Genomic DNA, 23,019 nt, shown 5'->3' with positions numbered 1-23,019 from the left:
ATGATCCCTATTGTTTTTCATGGAGGTCAAAGGTCATTTGAGGTCAACAGAGGTCAAAGTCTGAAAACCTTGTAAGCACAATATCTCAGGGAGTAAAAGTTTTTGGAATTTCAAACTTAGTATGTGGGTAGCCCTTAGTGAGTAGATGGTCTCTATCTTTTTTCATGGAGGTCAAGGGTCATTTGAGAGGTCACCAGAGGTCATAGGCGGAAAAAATTGTAAACACGGTATCTCAAGAAGTACAAGATGCTTCAACTTGAAAATTAGACTGTGGATTGACCTAGGATAGCAGATGATCCCAACTCTTTTTCATGGAGGTCAAAGGTCATTTAGGGTCACCAGAGGTCAAAGGCGGAAAGCCATGTAAACATGATATCTCAGCCAGTAAAAGATGCATGAACTTTAAACTTGGTGTGTAGATAGCCCTTGGTGAGCAAAAAATATCTATTGTTTTTTCATGGAGGTCAAAGGTCATTTGGGGTCACCAGAGGTCAAAAGTTAAAAAACTTGTAAACACGATATCTCAAGACGTAAAAGATGCTTGAACTTTAAACTTAGTGTGTTGATAGCCCTTGGTGAGCAGGTAATCCCTATGGTTTTCCATGGGAGCCAAAGGTCATTTGAGGTCACCAGAGGTCAAAATCTGAAAACCATGTAAACACGATATCTCGAATAGTAAAGTTGACTTGAGCTTTAAACATAGTATGTTGGTAACTCTTAGTGATTGGATGATCCCTGTTATTTTTCATGGAGGTCAAAGGTCATTTGGGGTCACCAGAGGTCAAAGGCTGAAAACAAACTCCCATTGACAGGGTCCGACATGTTTTTTTTTATAAATATGCTCATTTTAGGAGATACAAGGCAAAGAAAAAAATGTTTGTCAATATTTTAATATATGATAGAGCTCTGTGTGCTCTATAGACGAAACTAACTCCCACTTCGATCGGACACCTGGTTCTTAAGTTATGAGGTGCCAACGGTTGGATTTGATACCTTTTTAGCAATAACATTGTGTATGTACATTGGAGTGCATAACAATTTAAGGATGGAGTGCACTTCATCAAGGGGAACATTTTTCATAAAATCGCCATCCAAGGTCATTCAAGGTTGCTTATGGGCAAAAAAATGTCCACTTACGTTAATTTTTGCAACAACTTCCAGTGACGAAGTCTGACATGGCTGATATATTGGGACATATTGTGAATGAAGTAGGTACACATTTTACTAAATAACCGTTATATAATCCAAGGTCACCAAAGGTCAATTATGGCTCTTGGGGGCAATAACTTGTGAAACTCCAACTGATGGGGTCCGACATGGTTTTTCATGTTTTCCATGAAGGTCAAAGGTCACCACAGGTCAAAGTCTGAAAACCGTGTAAACACGATATCTCAAGAAGTAAAAGTTGCTTAAACTTGGTATATTGGTAGCCTTTGGTGTACTGATGATCCCTAGTGTTTTTCATGGAGGCTAATGGTTATTTGAGGTCACCAGAGGTCAAAGGCTGTAAACCTTGTGAATACAATATCTCAAGAAGAAAAGTTTCATGAACTTTAACTTGGTATGTTGGTAGCCTTTGATGAGAAGATAATCCCTATTGTTTTTCATGGAGGTCAAAGGTCATTCAAGGTCAATTGTTGGTTATAGTCAGAATAAGTAGAATTATACAGAAGTTAAGTTTGTTTGACCTTCGACCCTCTTTGCATAGATATGCATTACTCAATTCTGCAAGACTTACCATTTCTGCTCAGCATTTCAGATCGTTAGAAAATCTTCTACCTATAGTTTATTATCATATGGGCAAGGAATCACTAAGTCTTTTGACTTTCTGGTTATATTTCCTAATTCTCTCAGCAGGTACTGGTCGTAAGTATTCCACATACTGATAAAGAAAAACACGTAGCAGTCTATTAACTGATTAACGGTTACTCATCTTTACCAGGTTTAACTGATAAAGGCATGGGGATCGGATGGGTATACAGACATGATAAATATATATATATATATATATATATATATATATATATATATATATATATATATATATATATATATATATATATATATATATATATAAATATATATATATATATATATATATATATATATATATATATATATATATATATATATATATATATATATATATATATATAAATATATATATATATATATATATATATATATATATATATATATATATATATATCTAGAGCGTACTGTATATACGTAGAGAACGATGGACCAAGACATCATAGGTCAGTTTCACAAGCAAATGTGACAGTGAAGATCCCCCCCCCCCCTTGACTATTTATGAGGGGTTGTTCTGCGTAAAATATCTTACAAGAGATTACAAACTAGCGTTGAGATTTTACCCGACGTACCTTTCCCTTTTGCAGTATGCATCCACTTAGAGAATTACACTATCAATAGTGAAACCTCTCCCTGTCCCCTATATACTCAGCAAAATTCATGCTATCCATGGTGTTCTAGTATACCGAAAGTGGAAAAGTAAGAATCCGGGTCTGATCAACTACTTCACAATACAACACGATAATGGATTGATATGTATATGAAATATTGCGTTTTATATTGCATTCAATTACCAGTTAAAAAAACACTCCTATAAATTAGTTTTTGTAGTAAAGTAAAGCTTACACTATGATATCTGGTATGTAATGTCACGACACTCTTACGAATTGTCACAAACTGAACAAATACATGGTTTTCCTATCGACTTAATAAATTACATAAACTATATACCCCAACGATCAACCTCGTCAGAGATTCTTTGAAGTATACTTGAACCAGGGAGTTGTTATGGAACAACTCCCTGCTTGAACACTCCTGGACGACTTGAGAACAACTCCGATTGAAACATATCAGCCAACACTCATAGCTGGTGAACATCGGATAATAACATACATGTACTACGTATGTCACTACATGTACTATACATCAGGGGCGGATCCAGGGGGGGCCGACCCGGCCCCGGCCCCCCCTTTTTGGAAAATCAGTTGCGTTTTTTATGTGAGAGTACTTCAAATTCCTAATAGGCATACCTTGGTGAAAGAAAAGCCTAATATATATCCAGCTGCTCTTCCCTGAAACGCGATCGTTTTTATTCCAAATTTGAAACTAAGGCAATTACCAGGCCTACGCGACATCACGTATTAATTAGATACGGCTCAGTACTATAGTGCTGACTATAACTGTCAGGGAAAATCAATGCACAGTTAGCAAGTATATCATAATTATCTGAATGAAACGGGGTGTAGGCGGTTTTACACTATCTAACGCAACGTAGTCACCAAGAACCTGAAGTATTTTTAAGGGAGGGCCCGAGGAACATGAACTTATAGCATGCTCCTCGTGGTGGAACATAATTGCACCTATTAGGTGAATTGAGTGTACTGTTAATAGTAGGAGAGACTAGTGTAGGTTCTTATGACCAACTAGACCGGTTTCTGCAGAGCTTCATCAGTAGTAGCATTTGAATATTTTATATTCGGCCTGGGCGTCTCGTTCTCAAACTGCATCTATTTTCTGTGCACGAGTTTTTATGGACTCATAGTGCAGCTATAAGAGCATCTAAAAGAGCTTCGTGTGAACCTTGAGAGTCAGCTGATTCTTCGTTAGTATGAAACCTTGAGTTAACAAGTAAACCTTTGAGATTTGGGGCCCTTTTGTATAGGCTAGAACCGGTTCTTTTGGAAACAGTTTGGATAATTCCGCATGCAGGGGCGTAGCGAGCGGGGGGGGGGGGGGGGGTTTATATAATAATTTGGTCGCTGTCGGCAAATTTTGGGTCTGTCGGCAAAAGGAGAAAAGGTGAAGAGAGCGGAAGGGGAAGAAAGAAGGAAAGCTGAATAGAGAAAAGGAGAACGGGAGCTTCTTTATCGGTTATTTCTATTTTCCAGTTCTTCCTCTGATAAACTCATTCACCAATCCAATCACTCGACGCCTGCAAGTTAAAAACCTCTCGGCAAATAACTGATAATGTCACGGCCGTCAGTATAGCTACTGTAGCCAGGCTCAGCTAGACGAGTGCCAGAATCTCCGGCAACTCAGTGAAAGAAATGGAATTAAAGGCTTCCGTATAGGCCGCAGCCCATGAGTCGTGCTATCGTGTGACAACGTGTTGTTATTATCCTCTGTTCAGAATGACGTCATCGCAGATGTCATTCGTTCTCCGAGGAAAACTTAAGGACACGGCTCACGAATTGTACACAATTTTTAACGTTTCTCGCTTGTATATCAATGAATGTTGTTATTTCTCATTACCGGAAAGTTTTCTGAACATTTTCATCACAAAGTTTCACTATTTCAACGATCGGTGAAAGAGAAAACACAGTTCGATAATTGGTCCCAATTAACTCTTCTTCTGCCGACTGCCATAAAAATAATATCGAAATGGAAATTCTACGGTGCCAAATTTGACTTAAAATATGCACCAGATTGCATCTAAGGACGTTTCAAAACTAAAAATTTTCCAAAGGGGAGGGGGACACCCCCTCCCCTTAGACCCCTCCCCCATTTCAGTCACCACTTCCAGATCCGCCGGCAAATCAAATTTGACTTAAAATATACACCAGATTGCAACTAAGGACGTTTCAAAACTAAAAATTTTCCAAAGGGGAGGGGGACACCCCCTCCCCTTAGACCCCTCCCCCATTTCAGTCACCACTTCCAGATCCGTCGGCAAATCAAATTTGACTTAAAATATACACCAGATTGCAACTAAGGACGTTTCAAAACTAAATATTTTCCAAAGGGGAGGGGGACACCCCCTCCCCTTAGACCCCTCCCCCACTTCAGTCACCACTTCCAGATCCGTCGGCAAATCAAATTCTCCACCCCCCCACCAACAAAAAACCCTTCGCTACGCCCCTGAATAGGAAGCAAGAAATAGTCCACAAATTCCGATATTTTTTCGGTCGGTGATTCGTTTCCACTTATTATCGGGCCCTCCCTTAAAAATACTTAAGGTTCTTGGCGACTACGTTGCGTTAGATAGTGTAAAACCGCCTACACCCCCCTTTCATTAATAAGTATATCATAATTATTTTATTGAACATATCTTGTTTTATGTTTTTTCTTGGGGTGAATCTGGCGTCATAATTTTCGCGCAAAAGAAAAAACGAATCGACGCAATAATAGTGTATCCATTGTACATGCACTGTTGAACGTTCTTAAATATGTGTCTATCGAGAAAAAATATGTGCACAAAAAAGCGTGTCTGCAACGTTTCTGGTTTTTCTAGTTTTTGGCGAAATGTTTCACCATTTTGCATCTAAGCACTCACAAATAACCAAAAATTTCCATTGGGGAGGGGGCCCCTCCCCCTAGACCCCTCCCCCAGGACGCAGATCACTAAAGTGCTTAAATCGGGATGTCGGCCCCCCCTTTCTCAAAATCCTGGATCCGCCCCTGTACATGTACTATACATGTACTATACATATACTATACATGTACTATAAATGTACTATACATGTACTATACATGTACTATACATATACTATACATGTACTATACATGTACTATACATGTACTATACATCTACTATACATGTACTATACATCTACTATACATGTACTATACATCTACTATTCACTTACTATATATCTACTATACATCTACTATACATCTATACCATACATGTACATGTATAACTTACACTTCGCGTTTAGTGGTTATTCTAAATTACAGTTTTAGCTCATTTGGATTGTTTTTAACAATTTCAGTGGGAGACCATTTCAGATGGTAAAATCGTGGGTTTTCCCTGGATGAAAAACCAACCGTACTTTGGCCGGACAAGGCTACGACCTTCCAGGTGTTTTTGATACCATCGACGTTATCCACTTGACTATTATTCATAGCCAATTATCGTGCTCAATTAATCATTATACCTATATTTGTTTTGTTCCAGATTTTCTTGGTTGCCGAGCGTACTTATTATTGCTATCAAAAAGTCGTTCACGGTCACTTCACTGTCTGAATTTCGGGACAACATTGGCTTTTACTTGCCTCTTCAAACTAAATATGTGACTACCCTTCCATTAGATATTCTAACTTTCACATTTTTAAAAGAAATCCTTCAACTATGACACGATATAAAAACGAAATAAAACTACTATAGTAGAAACTGAGTGTGGGGATTGAAGCTAACCGCAACATTTTGTTGTAGCAAACGAAAAGACTATCCACCCCTAATTCTCTCACACATTAAATTGCAATTTCATCAATGGGGTAGTTATACAAATACCAATATTCATACACAGACGGTAACCTTGTAATGCTGGCATGGTAGTTTGAAAGGGATAGAATGTTTGATGTTTCCGCAACTGCAATAACCACCTGTTGAAACACATCCAGCTGATGTTATACTTGTTCATACCCGAAGTGATTACCATACCTATTTAGTCACTATTTCATACCCGATGTGTTTACCATACATATTTATATGAACGCCATATCTGTTTGGTATCATAATGGAGTATACCAACTGCAAACGGCTTACCAGACATAAAAAGCCTGATAAAAACTCATGGTCTAATTCCATAGAAACAGACATAATATATAAGTAACCGCGTTCTTGAACACAATATGACAACGTGCTGACTTTGACCTCATATTCCTGTACACTAATTTCTATTGTCGATTCCTGCGTATAATAAGTTAAGCGTGACCATGTCAACACACTTCAAGAAGTCTTTTGATGAAACTGTGAAAAGGGTTAAAAGCAGCTCTTTCTTAGCTTGACAACTTTTAGGGAGACACACCTTAAAGAACTTTTAGCTCCTTATATATATATTATTTCGACCTTAAAACTGTTGGTCCATTGATGTATACTAGTTATAGTGGCATGTTGTACTTGTTAAGGAACAAAATGGCCGCCAGAGTAAAACTCATTTTACTTTTCCTTTTGCAGGTTTATTCCATAACAGGAGTAACGAGTCTATGTAAGTATAAAGTCAATACTTTTTCTTTTTACTAACTTGTTATGTAATATATACCGTACGTTTATTGAAAGAGTTCAAACTAGGGTTGGCTTGATTGTATCGAAAATGAATTGAGATGCGTTCAGTCGTTGCTCCTGTATATGATCATAATGTAACTCCCAAAACAGGACAACCTCAAGGAGATAAAACAAATCAAATTTAAAATAAGTAACGCCAAGAATTTTATTTTCTTGAAAACGAGAAATATATATCTTTTTCCACGGTATATCACGGTATCTGCAACTATTTTGTTCATATGTGTTTTGCCTGTCGATTTTAGTTTGGTTACACAACGACCCATCATCAGTCGGGGAAGACGGTATTGATTAGCACAACCCGGTATTTAGACTTAATTATATAGACCAAACTTTATAGTATAAATTACCGTCAAAATGCAATATATATTTTTTTAGGAGCACAATCATCACCACACATTCACCCAATCGCATTCAACGACCTCACAACCACACCCCACATTCGTCGCAATTTTGATCCTCTATAACCCGTCCATAATGGTTCGTTCCCCTTCCTAACTTAGTCGGGGGACATTTAGTACACCCCCGCCACCCCGGTCCTCCACCATTGAAATCCTGTGAACGTCGCTGCAGCAACATACAGTGTATTTTGCGTTTTGTCTTCTTGATAAACTGAGTCGAAGCCTCTAAAAATGCTATTCATGTGAAATATCCGCCCTGGTTGAATATAAGTATCTAGGCTTCCTATTCTGAAAAGTATCCAGTATTTACCTGCACCGTTTAAGTTGACTTTTGCTTTGAGAATTCCGAAAATTACCCATATCATATTACAGAGTACATTGTGTCTTGATTTTCCTCGTATCTTTTTCTCTTTTACAAATAAATCCAATATTACCAAATTTAAGAGCAGGTAAACCGAGTCCAATTTGATTTCAAGATCTGCACTTTTAAAAATGGGTCGATGTCTGATGTGTCATTTTCGAGATTCAATGTAGCTATCATACAATACTTCACTGCAGACTTGGCTAGTCAATTCGTGAATTCGTCGCTTTACAACTTTTAACAACTTCTTTCAATCATTATTATTTTAGCATTATATAAACCTTATACGATAGGCCTATACCCAATCACAATTTTCCTTAAACCATTTCAGGCCGAGTCCGTGAGAAAATTATTATGTATGATAAGTTTGTTATCTACTATCATACATGGCCAGTGTTTGTATATCATGTTGTGAAGAGCTGTGGTAATGAATTTTAATCATATCTTGCTATGGTTTCCAACTAAATCAGTTCACAACTTTATATTGTATGATAACATTATAAACAAAATTCTTAGCTCAACCAACACACTATTGAAAATAAATCCTGCAAATTGGTGGTATAATTTTACACTTACTCTGTGAAATATAACTAAAAGTGAGGGTTCATATCTTATAGCCTCCTTCATCCTCAGTATTATAACCTACAATACCATAAAACTAACACTGATTTCATCATTCTAGTCTTCTTCGAACTCACAGATTCAGCTGTTATTAGTAGTGTTATAACATAAACAGAATAATTATCAGTTTAGTCTCCTTCAAACTCAATATACAGCTTTATAGTAGTTCTATCACATACAAAACACAACACTGAGTTCATCATTCTAGTCTCCTAAACTTAAATTAATGCACAGCTTTATAGTAGTAATATCACATATAAACACAACACTGAGTTTATCATTCGAGTCTCCTTCAAACTCAACATACAGCTTTATATTAGTAATATCACATACTAAACACAACACTGAGTTCATCATTCTAGTCTCCTTCACACTAAATACACAGCTTTATAGTAGTACTATCACATACAAAACACAACACTGAGTTCATCATTCTAGTCGCCTTCAAACTCAATACACAGCTTAATAGTAATACTATCACATACTAAAGACAACACTGAGTTCATCATTCTAGTCGCCTTCAAACTCAATACACAGCTTAATAGTAATACTATCACATACTAAACACAACACTGAGTTCATTATTCTAGTCTCCTTCAAACTCAATACACAGTCTTCTTCGAACTAACGGATACAGCTGTTATTAGTAGTGTTATAACATAAACAGAATAATTATCAGTTTAGTCTCCTTCAAACTCAATATACAGCTTTATAGTAGTTCTATCACATACTAAACACAACACTGAGTTCATCATTCTAGTCTCCTTCACACTAAATACACAGCTTTATAGTAGTACTATCACATACAAAACACAACACTGAGTTCATCATTCTAGTCGCCTTCAAACTCAATACACAGCTTAATAGTAATACTATCACATACTAAACACAACACTGAGTTCATCATTCTAGTCGCCTTCAAACTCAATACACAGCTTAATAGTAATACTATCGCATACTAAACACAACACTGAGTTCATCATTCTATTCTCCTAAACTCAATGCACAGCTTTATAGTATATAGTAATATCACAAACTAAACACAACACTGAGTTCATCATTCTAGTCTCCTTCAAACTCAATATACAGCTTTATAGTAATACTATCATATACTAAACACAACACTGAGTTCATCATTCTAGTCTCCTTCAAACTCTATACACAGCTTTATAGTATTTCTATCACATACTAAACACAACACTGAGTTCATCATTCTATTCTCCTAAACTCAATGCACAGCTTTATAGTATATAGTAATATCACAAACTAAACACAACACTGAGTTCATCATTCTAGTCTCCTTCAAACTCTATACAAAGCTTTATAGTAATACTATCATATACTAAACACAACACTGAGTTCATCATTCTAGTCTCCTTCAAACTCTATACACAGCTTTATAGTATTTCTATCACATACTAAACACAACACTGAGTTCATCATTCTATTCTCCTAAACTCAATGCACAGCTTTATAGTATATAGTAATATCACAAACTAAACACAACACTGAGTTCATCATTCTAGTCTCCTTCAAACTCTATACAAAGCTTTATAGTAATACTATCATATACTAAACACAACACTGAGTTCATCATTCTAGTCTCCTTCAAACTCTATACAAAGCTTTATAGTAATACTCTCACATACTAAACACAACACTGAGTTCATCATTCTAGTCTCCTTCAAACTCTATACAAAGCTTTATAGTAATACTATCATATACTAAACACAACACTGAGTTCATCATTCTAGTCTCCTTCAAACTCTATACACAGCTTTATAGTATTTCTATCACATACTAAACACAACACTGAGTTCATCATTCTATTCTCCTAAACTCAATGCACAGCTTTATAGTATATAGTAATATCACAAACTAAACACAACACTGAGTTCATCATTCTAGTCTCCTTCAAACTCTATACACAGCTTTATAGTATTTCTATCACATACTAAACACAACACTGAGTTCATCATTCTATTCTCCTAAACTCAATGCACAGCTTTATAGTATATAGTAATATCACAAACTAAACACAACACTGAGTTCATCATTCTAGTCTCCTTCAAACTCAATATACAGCTTTATAGTAATACTACAACACACTAAACACAACACTGAGTTCATCATTCTAGTCTCCTTCAAACTCTATACACAGCTTTATAGTAATACTAACACTGAGTTCATCATTCTAGTCTCCTTCAAACTCAATACACAGCTTTATAGTAGTAATATCACACACTAAACACAACACTGAGTTCATCATTCTAGTCTCCTTCAAACTCAATATACAGCTTTATATATACTATCACATGTAAACACAATGATGAGTTAATCGTTCTCGTTTCCTTGTAGAACTCACTATACAAAGTTAAAATAGAACTATCACAGGTGAACACTATACGGTGAGTTAGTCATTCTAGTCGCCTTGAAATTCACTACACATCTTTTAAAGCAGTAAATATTTTCTTCAATTTTTTCTATGAATATTTTGTCCTCTTGGTTCCCAGGCCCCCTTCCAGACTATTCTTTTGACGGTTCCTGTGGTGGCGCAACACAAACAATCACCGTAGACTGGTCAACGTACCCAACCGCTACTTGTCAAGAGGTAGAAATAGTGATACCGGCAGACTACGTCGCTGATACATGTACCTGGCAAGTAGAGCATTCTGGTTCAACGGTAACAACCGGTATTGCTGTTAACGCCGTTACCGATGGTGTGGCCAACGGCGCGGACACGATTTCAGTTGCCTTCGTAGAAAATTCAGTAACACAGACCGCCTCATATTCGGGTTTTTTGGACGATCTTTATACAAGCCCAGAACATGGCACAGTTTCTAACTCGGGGCCTTCTGAAGCGGTAATAATAACGTTCAATTCCGGAGGCGGTGGTGCCTCCCTTTCCGGGTTCACCTTTAGAGTCGTGATATATGCGATGGGTAAGAACATTTTGATTTGAAGACGAGAAACAGAATAAATGTTCTCTTAAAGCATTCAATCTCGACAGTGTGTAAACATATTTCTTTTTTGGCCGTGCTATTATGTATTAATAAATCACTCAATCACTATGATGTACATTTTTACCAAAATATAGCCTAGTCGATGAGAGAAATTTTGTAACCATATCACGGTATGTGTTCTTTACAAACGCAACGGCAATTTCAACATATTGATTGGACGCATGCTCAGCCGATGTCTTGGCCACAATACGTAATATTTAAAAAAAAAAGTAGCCTACACAGTGAACAATTTTCGCTAAACTCTAAATTGCAAACTGTTCAATTATTGACTCGAGGATTTTTGTTTCCGTGTAATATGTCCTTCGAACGGTTCTGCCTGGAAGTGCCTGCATGCCGTGGGAACGTTGACAGAGCCACATACAGACACACACGCATATTACGTAATGGTAGTTTACATGGTGAAAATATGTAGCCCGGCCGCGAAATTATTTTTCCCACTTCGACGCGGCAATATTAGCATAATGGGCGTGGACTATCGGTCGTTGTTACGGCTTATTGGTCCACGTCACAGACTATGCAGTGATATCTCTCGGGTGTTTGTTTGGGTGCTGAAAGTTCTCAATTAAGTTACATGTCAGGGATTCTAGTACACGTACCAGTACAATAAATAGTATAGTACAGAGGGACATTGCTATTTAGGCATAGTTATAGCAGGGAGCTGCTACTCTAACAGTAACAGCTCCCTGGTTATAGTTAATACAGACGCAAGTGACAACTGTTTAATCAAATGGGTAGAATATTTCAAGTCCGTAACAATACCCAGTAGCGTACGTAAACTAATGATGAAAGCAGGTAGGCTCCTTACTGCCGTTTAAAAGGGGGTTCATTTATAAATGAACAAATAATTTAGAATGATGGATAAAACAATATGGGCACAATACAATACATGTATCTTTGTAGGTTTCTAGCATTGAAAGGTCAGTGGGCCCACCTGGTGTAATATGAAGTGTAATAATCAATACCACGGGAGGTTCATTTATACCTTTTCCAGACCCTGCTGTCACGGGAGGTTTTTCTCCAAACTTTTCCAGACACGGGAGGTTCATAACACATCTAATAAACAAACACAGTTTGATTTTGTGATGGAATTTACCTCAAGAGCGCAATAAGACCCGATTGACTGGGAGGAGCAGTCGCACATCATCATGGATCTCATGAAGTCATGTCTTAGGCCTGAGTATATTAGGCCTGAGTATATTAGCTCAGTATATTATTAAAGAGCTATACGTAAGAGCTCGAAGTCGAAGTCACAAACTTGCCGGCCTGTGACGTATTTCATAAGCCACGCCCATGTGGCCGCGTCGAAGTGGGAAAAATAATTTCGCAGCCCGGCCTATGGCCATTGCATATGGAACGCGAAAAGGACCACAGCATATGATGATGTTAATGATGATCTAATTTTATACGATCACGTACTGAAAACTTACGAACATGTACTAGAAATACACGATCATGTACTAAAAATTTACGATCATGTACCAAACATATACGATCATGTACTAAAAGTATACGATCATGTTCTAAACATACACAATCATATACTACAAACGTACGATGTACATCAAAACAAATACGATCATGTACTGATAATGTTATGTTCAAAAAAGGTGGCGTATGCATACGCGTATGTATATTCATATGTGGCGTATGCATACGAGTATGAATATTCAGTGTAAACTCATTTAGAACCATTAGGGGCGGGGCTTCAGTATCAACTTTGATATTCCTAGGGCACTTATATATGGATATTCATACGCGTATTCAAACGACAATAATGAATATTCATACGCCAATTATTTTTTAACTTGCGCTTTTTCATCATCATCACAAGTTTTCAGTACATGATCGTATATGTTTTGATGTACATCTTACGTTTTTAGTACATCATCCTATATGTTTTGATGTACATCTCAGTTTTTTAGTACATAATCGTATATGTTTAGTACATCATCGTATATGTTTAGTACATGAACGTAAGTTTTTTAGTATATGATCGTATAAAATTAGATCATCATTAACATCATCATATGTTGTGGTCCTTTTCGCGTTCCATAATTGCATAGTTATCGCCATGATGGTGTGATATGATGTGTGATAATTTACTACAAAATTGAAAACGATTTGCAGAGTGAAGATTTGGTTAGGTCATGTTTACAATGTAATGCACAATCGGGCTTTTAATAATTTCATAAATTAATATTTTTGAAATTTTGAAGTTTATTTTTCTTTATTATGCCGATCTTATAAGTTTTGAATATATGGTTAATATCAAGTTTCTTTGGTACAAAACAATACGTAGCGATAATTACTGCTGTTTGATCAAAGTCATGAAATAACATTTGAATGAAACTGACAATTTCCAGCTAATTCAGTTAGAAATTAAGAATATTAGTCAAGGTATACGGTACTCAATTGGTGCGATGAAATATTAAGAGCAGTTTTCTCACAAACATTGGTTATGAGTTTGCTATATAACGATCTAAATTATCAATTCATGGCCGCGTCCAACAAATACGCCTTTAGAAAGAATATGACAAAAGTCAGTCAATTTCCCTTCTCATTTTCCCTTTCCCAGTTGCCCTTCTTGCTCTCTATTTTCTTTCCCCACCCTCTATTTGCGCTTTTCCAAACCCACCTCCCGCATTCCGATGCGCTGCGTAACTAAACTGAGTATGATGAATTTCCACATGAAGTGTCTAAAGCAATGACATGCATATTCAACAGCTATATAGTGGACGGACCACACACCTCCGCTGGAAAAAAATATCCCAGAAATGTTCTTCTCTGTAAAGGATACAAAGTTAGGAAGGGTGTTCTTTTGGCTGATGGAAATGTATACTTTCCTACATAGATATATCATAGCAATTAACTTCCTAACTGTGATAATACGATGTTGGACGGGGGCGGGGGGGGGGGTCTCATTGTATTGTATTGTTTAACTCCTCCTGTCTTGTCCCCCCAGATGAAGCCGATGTCTGCGGCTCTGCGTCATCGCCAAAGACCATCTCGCTGACCACTGACTACCCAGTCGCTTCTTTAGCCACGCCTAACTTCCCTTCCAATTATCCAGAAGGAGCCGTGTGTTATACTAACATTGACAGTCCTGACGGTTACAATGTTATGGTCAATTACATCGCTGCGGACATAGTCAATCTCGCGGACTACTTTTTCATCTACAACCTGATCAACCCATCCAGTCCCATTCTCCTCCGTGCCGAGACCACCGGTTTTCTCTCAGCTTCGCAGTTAAGGTCACGAAGTTTTGACACTCGTACTTCAGCCCTGCACACGGTATTTTCAGATACCGGTACAACAGAGAATCCTGGGATACTTGTCGTATTCTCGGCAGTTCCAGGTAAGATTTTCAAAGTAACTAATAAGTTGGCTAATCTTTAAATCCTATTATATGAATTTGTTATGGATCGTAGAAAAATTCGCTCTTTAACTTTTCCTTCCCTTTAAAACTTTATAACCTTATTCGGTGAAAAGAAAACAAATTATGAAATTATGCCTGTGTTTGATTAATTTTTAACTTATATTTTCAGTTTAGAAAAAAAGAAGAAAAATCTCCGAATATTGTGACTTCTTTTGTAGTATAGGGCGTGCATAGTTTATACGAATTTCTTGACACGGAGTGCGTGTTCACTGAGCCGTGAAACTGAACCGTAAGGCGTGGTTGTGTGTACAGCCTTTAGCTTCGTTGTGTTGTCACCGTGACAATAGAGTTACATATAACAGGCTATTATATGGTTGGAAATCAGGTAACACCATTTCTGATAACTAACTTCTGAAAACTAACTGGAGATTATAAAAGAAGGAAGGAGTTTGAAATGTTTACCAATTTGTAATTACACCTCTTATTTATACACGTATCATGATACGGCCGTTTCTCCACAAACCTCCATTCATCTTGTCAGTCAAATTGCTTTAAGTTCCTCTTTCCATACAAAGTAGGCTGTACCCTTTGCAAAGAAGGTGTTACTTTGCTACTGTTATGCTTGTGAGTGTAACTGAGACATATATGCCAGCTAGTTGGGACAACTTCCTAATGCTAATACCTCTCTAAACTGTACTCCAATATGATGCTTTAAAACTCTGGTATTGTCAGTACAAACAGTTCCTAACCTTGATCTGCTAGAAACATCATATTCATACTGCTCGTACTGACAATACGAGTGCTCTTGGACATGACACTACAGTATAGTACAAAAATGTCCAAACTGGGTGTATATGCCAAATACCACAGCCTACGGGATGGGTGGGGTTGGGGGTGGCAAATGATTTCAAAAACAAGAACGCAAGTGGACTAATGTGCTCGAATTCCGTGGAACTACAGCGTGACGGCATGCTTTGAACATAGACTGTTTACTGTGTTTAAGCTATAAGGAGTGAACATGCATCAAACACATATTCTTCTAAGATCTTAATTGCGTAAACAGTGAAACTTTAATTAGACTAATAAAGTAGACTACCATGCCCTTTCTGTCACCTTTTCAACTGTTACTATTGCCAAAGCAGTTTATATTTTATATTCGTAGAAAAAAGTTATATGAAATGAAATTTGAAGTGAATTCAATGGTTGGACCCTGTATTACAAAATAATTTTGTTTGTAAAAAAATTTCAATTGTTTTTCCAAGCAGTAACAACAACAATACTATCTATACCTATACCTAAATGTTTAGCAGTTACGATTTGTGGCCGGGAAAACCGTGAATAATGTAACAAATCATATGCTAAAATGTGTGGGACACAAACATTTTATTTTTATTGGAATTAAAGGCGAGTAACTTGTCAATTGGAAACAACCATGACGGTGTGACCAGATTGATTTCGTTAATAAGATTGAAATAAACGAAAAGAATTGAATTGAAGTGAAATTTAATTTGAAAGGTAAATTAAAAATTGTTTCGGCGTCACAACTTCAGATATAAAAGTGTCGTGGTGCCAGGTGTTGTAAAACCGTAACATATCATGCTTAGATGTTTAGTTTTAAAGACTGTACGTTCACACCCCGACCACCAAAACAACTAAATGATGGTTTTGTGTTAGCTCACATGTACATGGTAACTGTACAAGAGTAGCACTACACGTTTGACTGAAAACCAAAAACCAACATTTTTGATATTTTCTTTTGCACTATAATCGACCGTAAGAGAAAAGACCACCAAACCTCAAATATATCATCTGCGACCCTTATAACTACACCGGAAAGATGAAATTATTCAAAAATATGAAACGAATTATATATGAAATGTTTGGGGACACAACATTTGTTTGCAATGTAGATCAATTTGATTTAATTGATATAGTTCGATGTTTGGGAGAGTGCTAATGGTTGTGACGTCATAGATAGCTCGGTAAGGTGGTTGTGGTGGCATCTTGGTATGTTTGTTATCGTCAGTAAGAAGAAGAGGAAAAAGAAAAAGAAACAAACTAGTAGGGAATATGCTTTGTTCTTTTCAATATGTACACGCTATCATAACGATCACGTGATCAGTCATACAACAAGAGGATTGAAGAAAAAAAAACCCAGACAATCCAGGGTTGTGTCCATTAAGTTTAGTTTTGACTCGAGTGGTCATTCCATATGCGTAAACCTGACGATAGGGTAGGTCACTGGTAGTTGAGGGGACTATACATCCAGTAAGGGGGGAGGGGGAGAGCTCAAGTAGGGGCTCGGGTGTGATTAGGAATGAATCAGGTCAAGGGTTCACCATACACCCATAAATGTACCATACACGGGTAAAGACTTGCAAAAGAGGGCCCGGTGAAGTAATTGCCCAACCAGGGTTTTCGGCGCCCCTTCCTAAACCCTTTATCATTATTTGTATCTCCATTGTTGTTTTATTTCAGACGTACAAACCAGTATCTGCGGCGCATGTGATTGCACGGCTTTTGCTGCTTCTGCTGGCGATATGTGTGAAGACCCATGTGAGTTGAATTGACGCAACATTATTATGCCAATAACAATATCTTAATTACCATTTCGTATGCAGGGCAGTTATTCGTGGTGAAAAATATCTAAAAAATAAAAAGTATATAGTCATAAATGATAATTGTAATTATATTGTATTGTCAAGTATTGCATAGTTCATCATGAAAATTCCTGATGAAATCCGAGTGGCACTTTCTAGTTTTGGGTTATATTAAATTCATTATATTCTTTTTACTTTGAGTGATATTTGTTATGAATACTATATTGACGAATATTATGGATTTCAAACTGACGCCTCAGGTGTTTTTCCCCCTTTTTCCTTTCCCATTTCTTACAATATTATCAATTTCTAACTTAATAAACTGTACGGTACCTTTGTGTACTTGATTGTAGCACATATGGTCTGTTTGCGACAATTAAACAGAGTTAAAAAACACTGTTTTCGTCAATTCAAAAAGTTAATAAACACTGTTGGCGCCAATTAAAAAAAAGTTAAAAAACAATGTTCCATCTATACAGACGTGTTCGTCAGTTTATTCAAATATTATTATCATTATTATGATCATTATCATACCATTCTGTCATCATTCTGTTAATGTAATTCACTATGATCGACATTTTATCATTTTTCTTTCACATCTCTCTCTCTAAAGTCTGTTATGGTGTAGAAGTTACGTTTATATTGGTCAAACATTTTGTTTGTAGACGTGCATATTCCTTCTTTGGTCAAGTAATTTCACAACCGTATTGCTGTCAGACTGAATTATTATTTTCTTCTGATGATCTTTTGGACTTTGTCAGACAAGATGCTTGCAGGCATCAATATTTCGTTTTTTTTCCAATTTAATTAATGAAAGCATTCTTGTCACAATTTATGTTAGCTCTCTCCCCACCCCACCCCTCCCTCCTCTTTCTCTTATTTCATGTTGTGTAGATTGTAAGATTGACTAACCTGTTGTCTAAAGTGGAGTTGAGTTGAGTTTTCCTTCTTACATCTCGAAGAAGAATATTTCTTTTGACATCCTGGTCTGACCGAAATCTGACTTCCATTTCGTCTTGTGGTCATGTAAGGATACGACTGATAAAACTCGTCAGACTTCAGTGTTGCATGCAAAATCCAGTCTTCCTTCTGTTTCACAACTAGTTTCAAAGAAATAGTTTGGTTTCATAGTGTATTCTAACTTCTACCTCATTGGATGCTGTAGCGATAAAGGTGTAGGCATCTCGGAGAAAAGTCTTTATTCATATATATATATATATATATATATATATATATATATATATATATATATATATATATATATATATATATATATATATATATATATATATATATATATATATATATATATTATATTATATTATATTATATTATATATGATATTATCAGTTTAGTCTCCTTCAAACTCAATATACAGCTTTATAGTAGTTCTATCACATACAAAAATAACACTGAGTTCATGTATGTATGTATGTATGTATGTATATTAGATCCTCCTGCAAGCAGGAACTCGCGAAGAAGCCTCATTGGCTTATCAAAGCCGCAAGCTGACCGAAGTCAGTCTCTTACATTCATATATTTAACGTCCATGATTATGAATTGTTAATTGTCAACAACTCTGTAACTGGACGACATACATGAATCTGGGAGTGACTCGAACCGGGGACCTTATGATTGAAAGGCACCGGCGTTAACCACTGAGCTAACACTCCAAAACACTATATCTGTTGTTATAGCAGACTAAATTCGTACTTCTTTCTACCTTCTTTCAGTATGTTGTAGGGATAAGGTTTATCGGACATGTGTTATGTAGACTTGCCCCCTTCCTTCTTTGTTAAACTACGAGTATACAAACACTTTGCTAGCGAAATGAATTCCTTACTTCTATTTCATTTGATCGTGTAGCGATAAGACATGGACAGACAAGTGGTTTGCATCATTATTCATTATTATTAACCTTATTTAAAGTTTTAGGGATTTGATTGACCAGATCTGTAGCCTACTGACTTGAGTATTCCATATTTGCACGCATGCATGGTTAAACTTATAGGTTCACAAACGAAACTGGGTGTATTTGTTCTCATCCAAAGACACCCCCCCCCCCCACACCTTTATACGGACAATGAAAGAATATTCATACGCCTTATAGACATAAGGGAACATGTACCAAGATTCTACGTCCCACCATGATTGGGGCTGATGTCAGGCAAGTTTTGTTTTCTTTGCTCGAGAAGGTGTCATTAGACTTGTTACTTTACTGTCTTGAAAAGCGTAAATAAACCAGTTCATTGTGGAGACACTCGTGTGAGTCGTACGGGCTCCAATTTTACTGTGCAACATCTCCCTTGTGAACCCTTGCTTTCACGGATCGCCAACCTCCTTTTGTTTCCTCACGGACCCATAAGATTCCGTGGACGAGGAGGATGGAGGACGCATTATACTTGACCAACTAATTCTGTTCTGAACTTTTGTTTACGAACACAACTTTTGATATTTTTCTTCATTAACTAAAACGTGTGTGAATGGACGTATATATGATCCGATCTAGGGTTTTCATCATTTTTCTTTTCTTCGTTTTGTTAACAGCTGGACGTTTCGTAGCACGTGCGGCCACGCCTGATGACACGGCGTGTCCTGCTGGGGCAACTTTTGATCTTATGTACACAGAAGCAGAATCGCATTTTTATATTGCGACGCAAAATTTTAATAGTGGTGGTTACACATCTGCTACCGGCTCGTGCAACATTGTAATCACAGGCCCTCTCAATTCTGAAATCATCATCATTTTCCGCACATTTGACTTAAGTCCTGGAGGCAACCTAATTCTGACGGGAGGGCTGGGTATAGATAGGATCGGCAGAATCGGTGGTACTGAGCCCACTTTTCCATATAGCGATGGGTCCACCATGCGGAATTTCGGTATTGTTGACAGGGAAATCCTTATTACTGCGAACCGGTTGGTGATCAATTTCCGTAACGATGACGCTGGTTCCGGGCAAGGAGTAGCCTTTGAAGTCAGGCTCGTTGATAACAGTACGTTACCATTTTTAAACTTTATTGACAAAAAAAGATAATGCTGAGGTCAAAAAGATGCTGAGGTTTTACTGTTGAAAGTGGAACATATTCTAAGGATCCTGGTGAAATTTGCAAACAATTCCGATATATATATATATATATATATATATATATATATATATATATATATATATATATATAAATATATATATATATATATATATATATATATATATATATATATATATAAATATATATATATATATATATATATATATATATATATATATATATATATATATATATATATATATCGGAATTGTTTGGAACATATTCTAAGGATCCTGGTGAAATTTGCAAACAATTCCGATATATATATATATATATATATATATATATATATATATATATATATATATATATATATATATATATATATATATATATATATATATATATATATATATATCGGAATTGTTTGGAACATATTCTAAGGATCCTGATGAAATTTGCAAACAATTTCGATATATATATATATATATATATATATATATATATATATATATATATATATATATATATATATATATATATATTTATATATATATATATATATATATATATATATATATATATATATATATATATATATATATATATATCGGAATTGCTTGCAAATTTCACCAGGATCCTTAGAATATGTTCCACTTTCAACAGTAAAAAAAGCACAGAGAAAGCGCTATACTGCTCGATTGAGTTGTTCCTCCCTGGCGTCATGAAGATAGAATTTGCGTAATGAATGGCGTCTTACTGTGCATTGTAGTTTTAGGCCTAAAGAGCCCAATTTTCAAAGCGAGCGTATTCAGTCCAACAGAAAGCGGTGAACATAAAAATCGTTTATTAGATAGTTTTGAGGTTACCGAACAATATAAATTGTGTTTTTGATCCATGCCTTCGTTATTCCTTAAAAAGTACTATAGACATCTAGCCAATCTGCCGCTTGGTGATGACATTTGTTGTGTGATAATCGCACTCAAAATCTGTTGATATATTCCGAAAAGCTCTTTTCGTTTTCAATATATTACACATTTGAAGTTTTGGTATATCTTGGAAATTCATTAAACATGTGCAAACTATTACGTGGAGTGTTGCAATCATCAACATTTCTTACTTTAGGCATTAATAAGTAACCCCCTAATTACATGCACACATATATATTATGAATTATGTAAATGTGGTGTTCATCTTCCCAAAGAACACAAAAAAATCCACCCCCCACCCCCCCCCCCCCCCAAAAAAAACCCACCTTTGGCCACAAACCCGTGTCCTTGAAACGAAGGCTATAAAAACAGCGGAATAACAGAAAATAAGGCAGTCACTCCATTTACATCATCAATTAGCATAATTAGGTAATGCTTAAACATAGCCTAAATAAAACCTAGAATTAAAAAAGGACTTGTGAAATGGTCAATCTTTGATAGAGTTTGATGGGAGTAGCAGCTATTTTTTTATGATTTCTAATATTCTAATGTTCTTAGGTTTCCGTAGACCTTTAAAAGTTACGCAAATATGATCTCGTAGTTAACCAGTTTATTATTCTAAAAAAATGTGATTTTTTAGACCAATAAAAAAATTCCGGATAACCACCGGCATGTTTTAGAAATGAATCTAACTAGCAGGTTTCTGAACAGCGGGTTCAATGGTTACACACGTTGAGAACCATTTTGTGTTGGCGGTTTTACTCCACCCACCACCCCCCCCCCCAGGCAAGCAATGGTCATATTAAAAGTAGCACAATTTACATTATTATATTTTCTTTTTCCACTTCATGAGGTATACTTCATTTTCCGTTGTCTCTATTCATCAATAGGATGCGGCATGTGTTTAAACGGAGGGTTTTGTGATTCATGCTCATGTGCAAGCGGTTACTATGGAAACAGATGCCAAAATAGTGAGTTTTAAATTTCACATCAATTTTTTTTCCTTGAAAAAAAAAAAACTTAGTCGAGGGAGTTTGAGAGAGAAAGATGTTGGGATTTTACGTGGGAATCTGAAGTTTGATCATGTGACTTGAATGTGTACTCCAAAAGGAAATATTAATAGATAAAAGCAGAGAAATAAGATATGACTCATAATTGACCAATAAGGCGTTCTGTTTTAGAAAATATATATTGGAATATTCGGTCCCCCCTGAGACCTTCGTCAGCAGTACTTGGCAGTGAGTTTCCACTGCAATATGTACGTCCGTACGTGTATGTGTGTGTGTAGGTGTCTACCATGAAGACTGGAAGTTCTCATTGTAAGAGACGGTGGGTAGGATGAGGGGGGGGGGGTAGGGGGGGTGTTGGTAGTTATTTACCTTGATTCATCGCTACCTATATACAGACCATTATTGAACTAAGACTGCAATGTTCTTTATGATATACTCCTGTCATTTATACGTAGTGCAGCATTGCAAGATCTATTATTCTTCTTTTTTGGCTTATGCTTGTTTACCTATAGCGATCGTAATAACAGTGACATCCACTACCTCCCAAACCCGTGATGAGGGCGAGTCCATAGAGATTATGTGTTCGTCGAACAGGGGATTCACAGATCAGACAGAAGTTGGTAAGAAATCGATTA

General features: G+C 36.4%; 1 protein-coding gene across 1 annotated transcript in view; it reads left to right on the top strand.

Moving 5' to 3' along the window:
- Nucleotides 1-6,761: 6,761 nt before the first annotated feature.
- The window catches only part of LOC139975714 (uncharacterized), a 28,448-nt gene continuing 12,190 nt past the window's right edge, over nt 6,762-23,019 (top strand). Inside the window, exons 1-7 of the mRNA XM_071983817.1 lie at nt 6,762-6,962; nt 10,933-11,361; nt 14,405-14,797; nt 17,297-17,374; nt 19,966-20,412; nt 22,265-22,345; nt 22,897-23,004. Coding sequence (XP_071839918.1) covers nt 6,845-6,962; nt 10,933-11,361; nt 14,405-14,797; nt 17,297-17,374; nt 19,966-20,412; nt 22,265-22,345; nt 22,897-23,004 — 1,654 coding nt within the window. The 5' untranslated portion in view covers nt 6,762-6,844. The remainder of the gene's footprint in view (nt 6,963-10,932; nt 11,362-14,404; nt 14,798-17,296; nt 17,375-19,965; nt 20,413-22,264; nt 22,346-22,896; nt 23,005-23,019) is intronic.

The sequence above is a fragment of the Apostichopus japonicus genome, chromosome 11 (assembly GCF_037975245.1).
Source record: "Apostichopus japonicus isolate 1M-3 chromosome 11, ASM3797524v1, whole genome shotgun sequence".
Classification (NCBI taxonomy): Eukaryota; Metazoa; Echinodermata; class Holothuroidea; order Aspidochirotida; family Stichopodidae; genus Apostichopus; species Apostichopus japonicus.
This window is presented reverse-complemented; position numbering and strand designations above follow the sequence as displayed.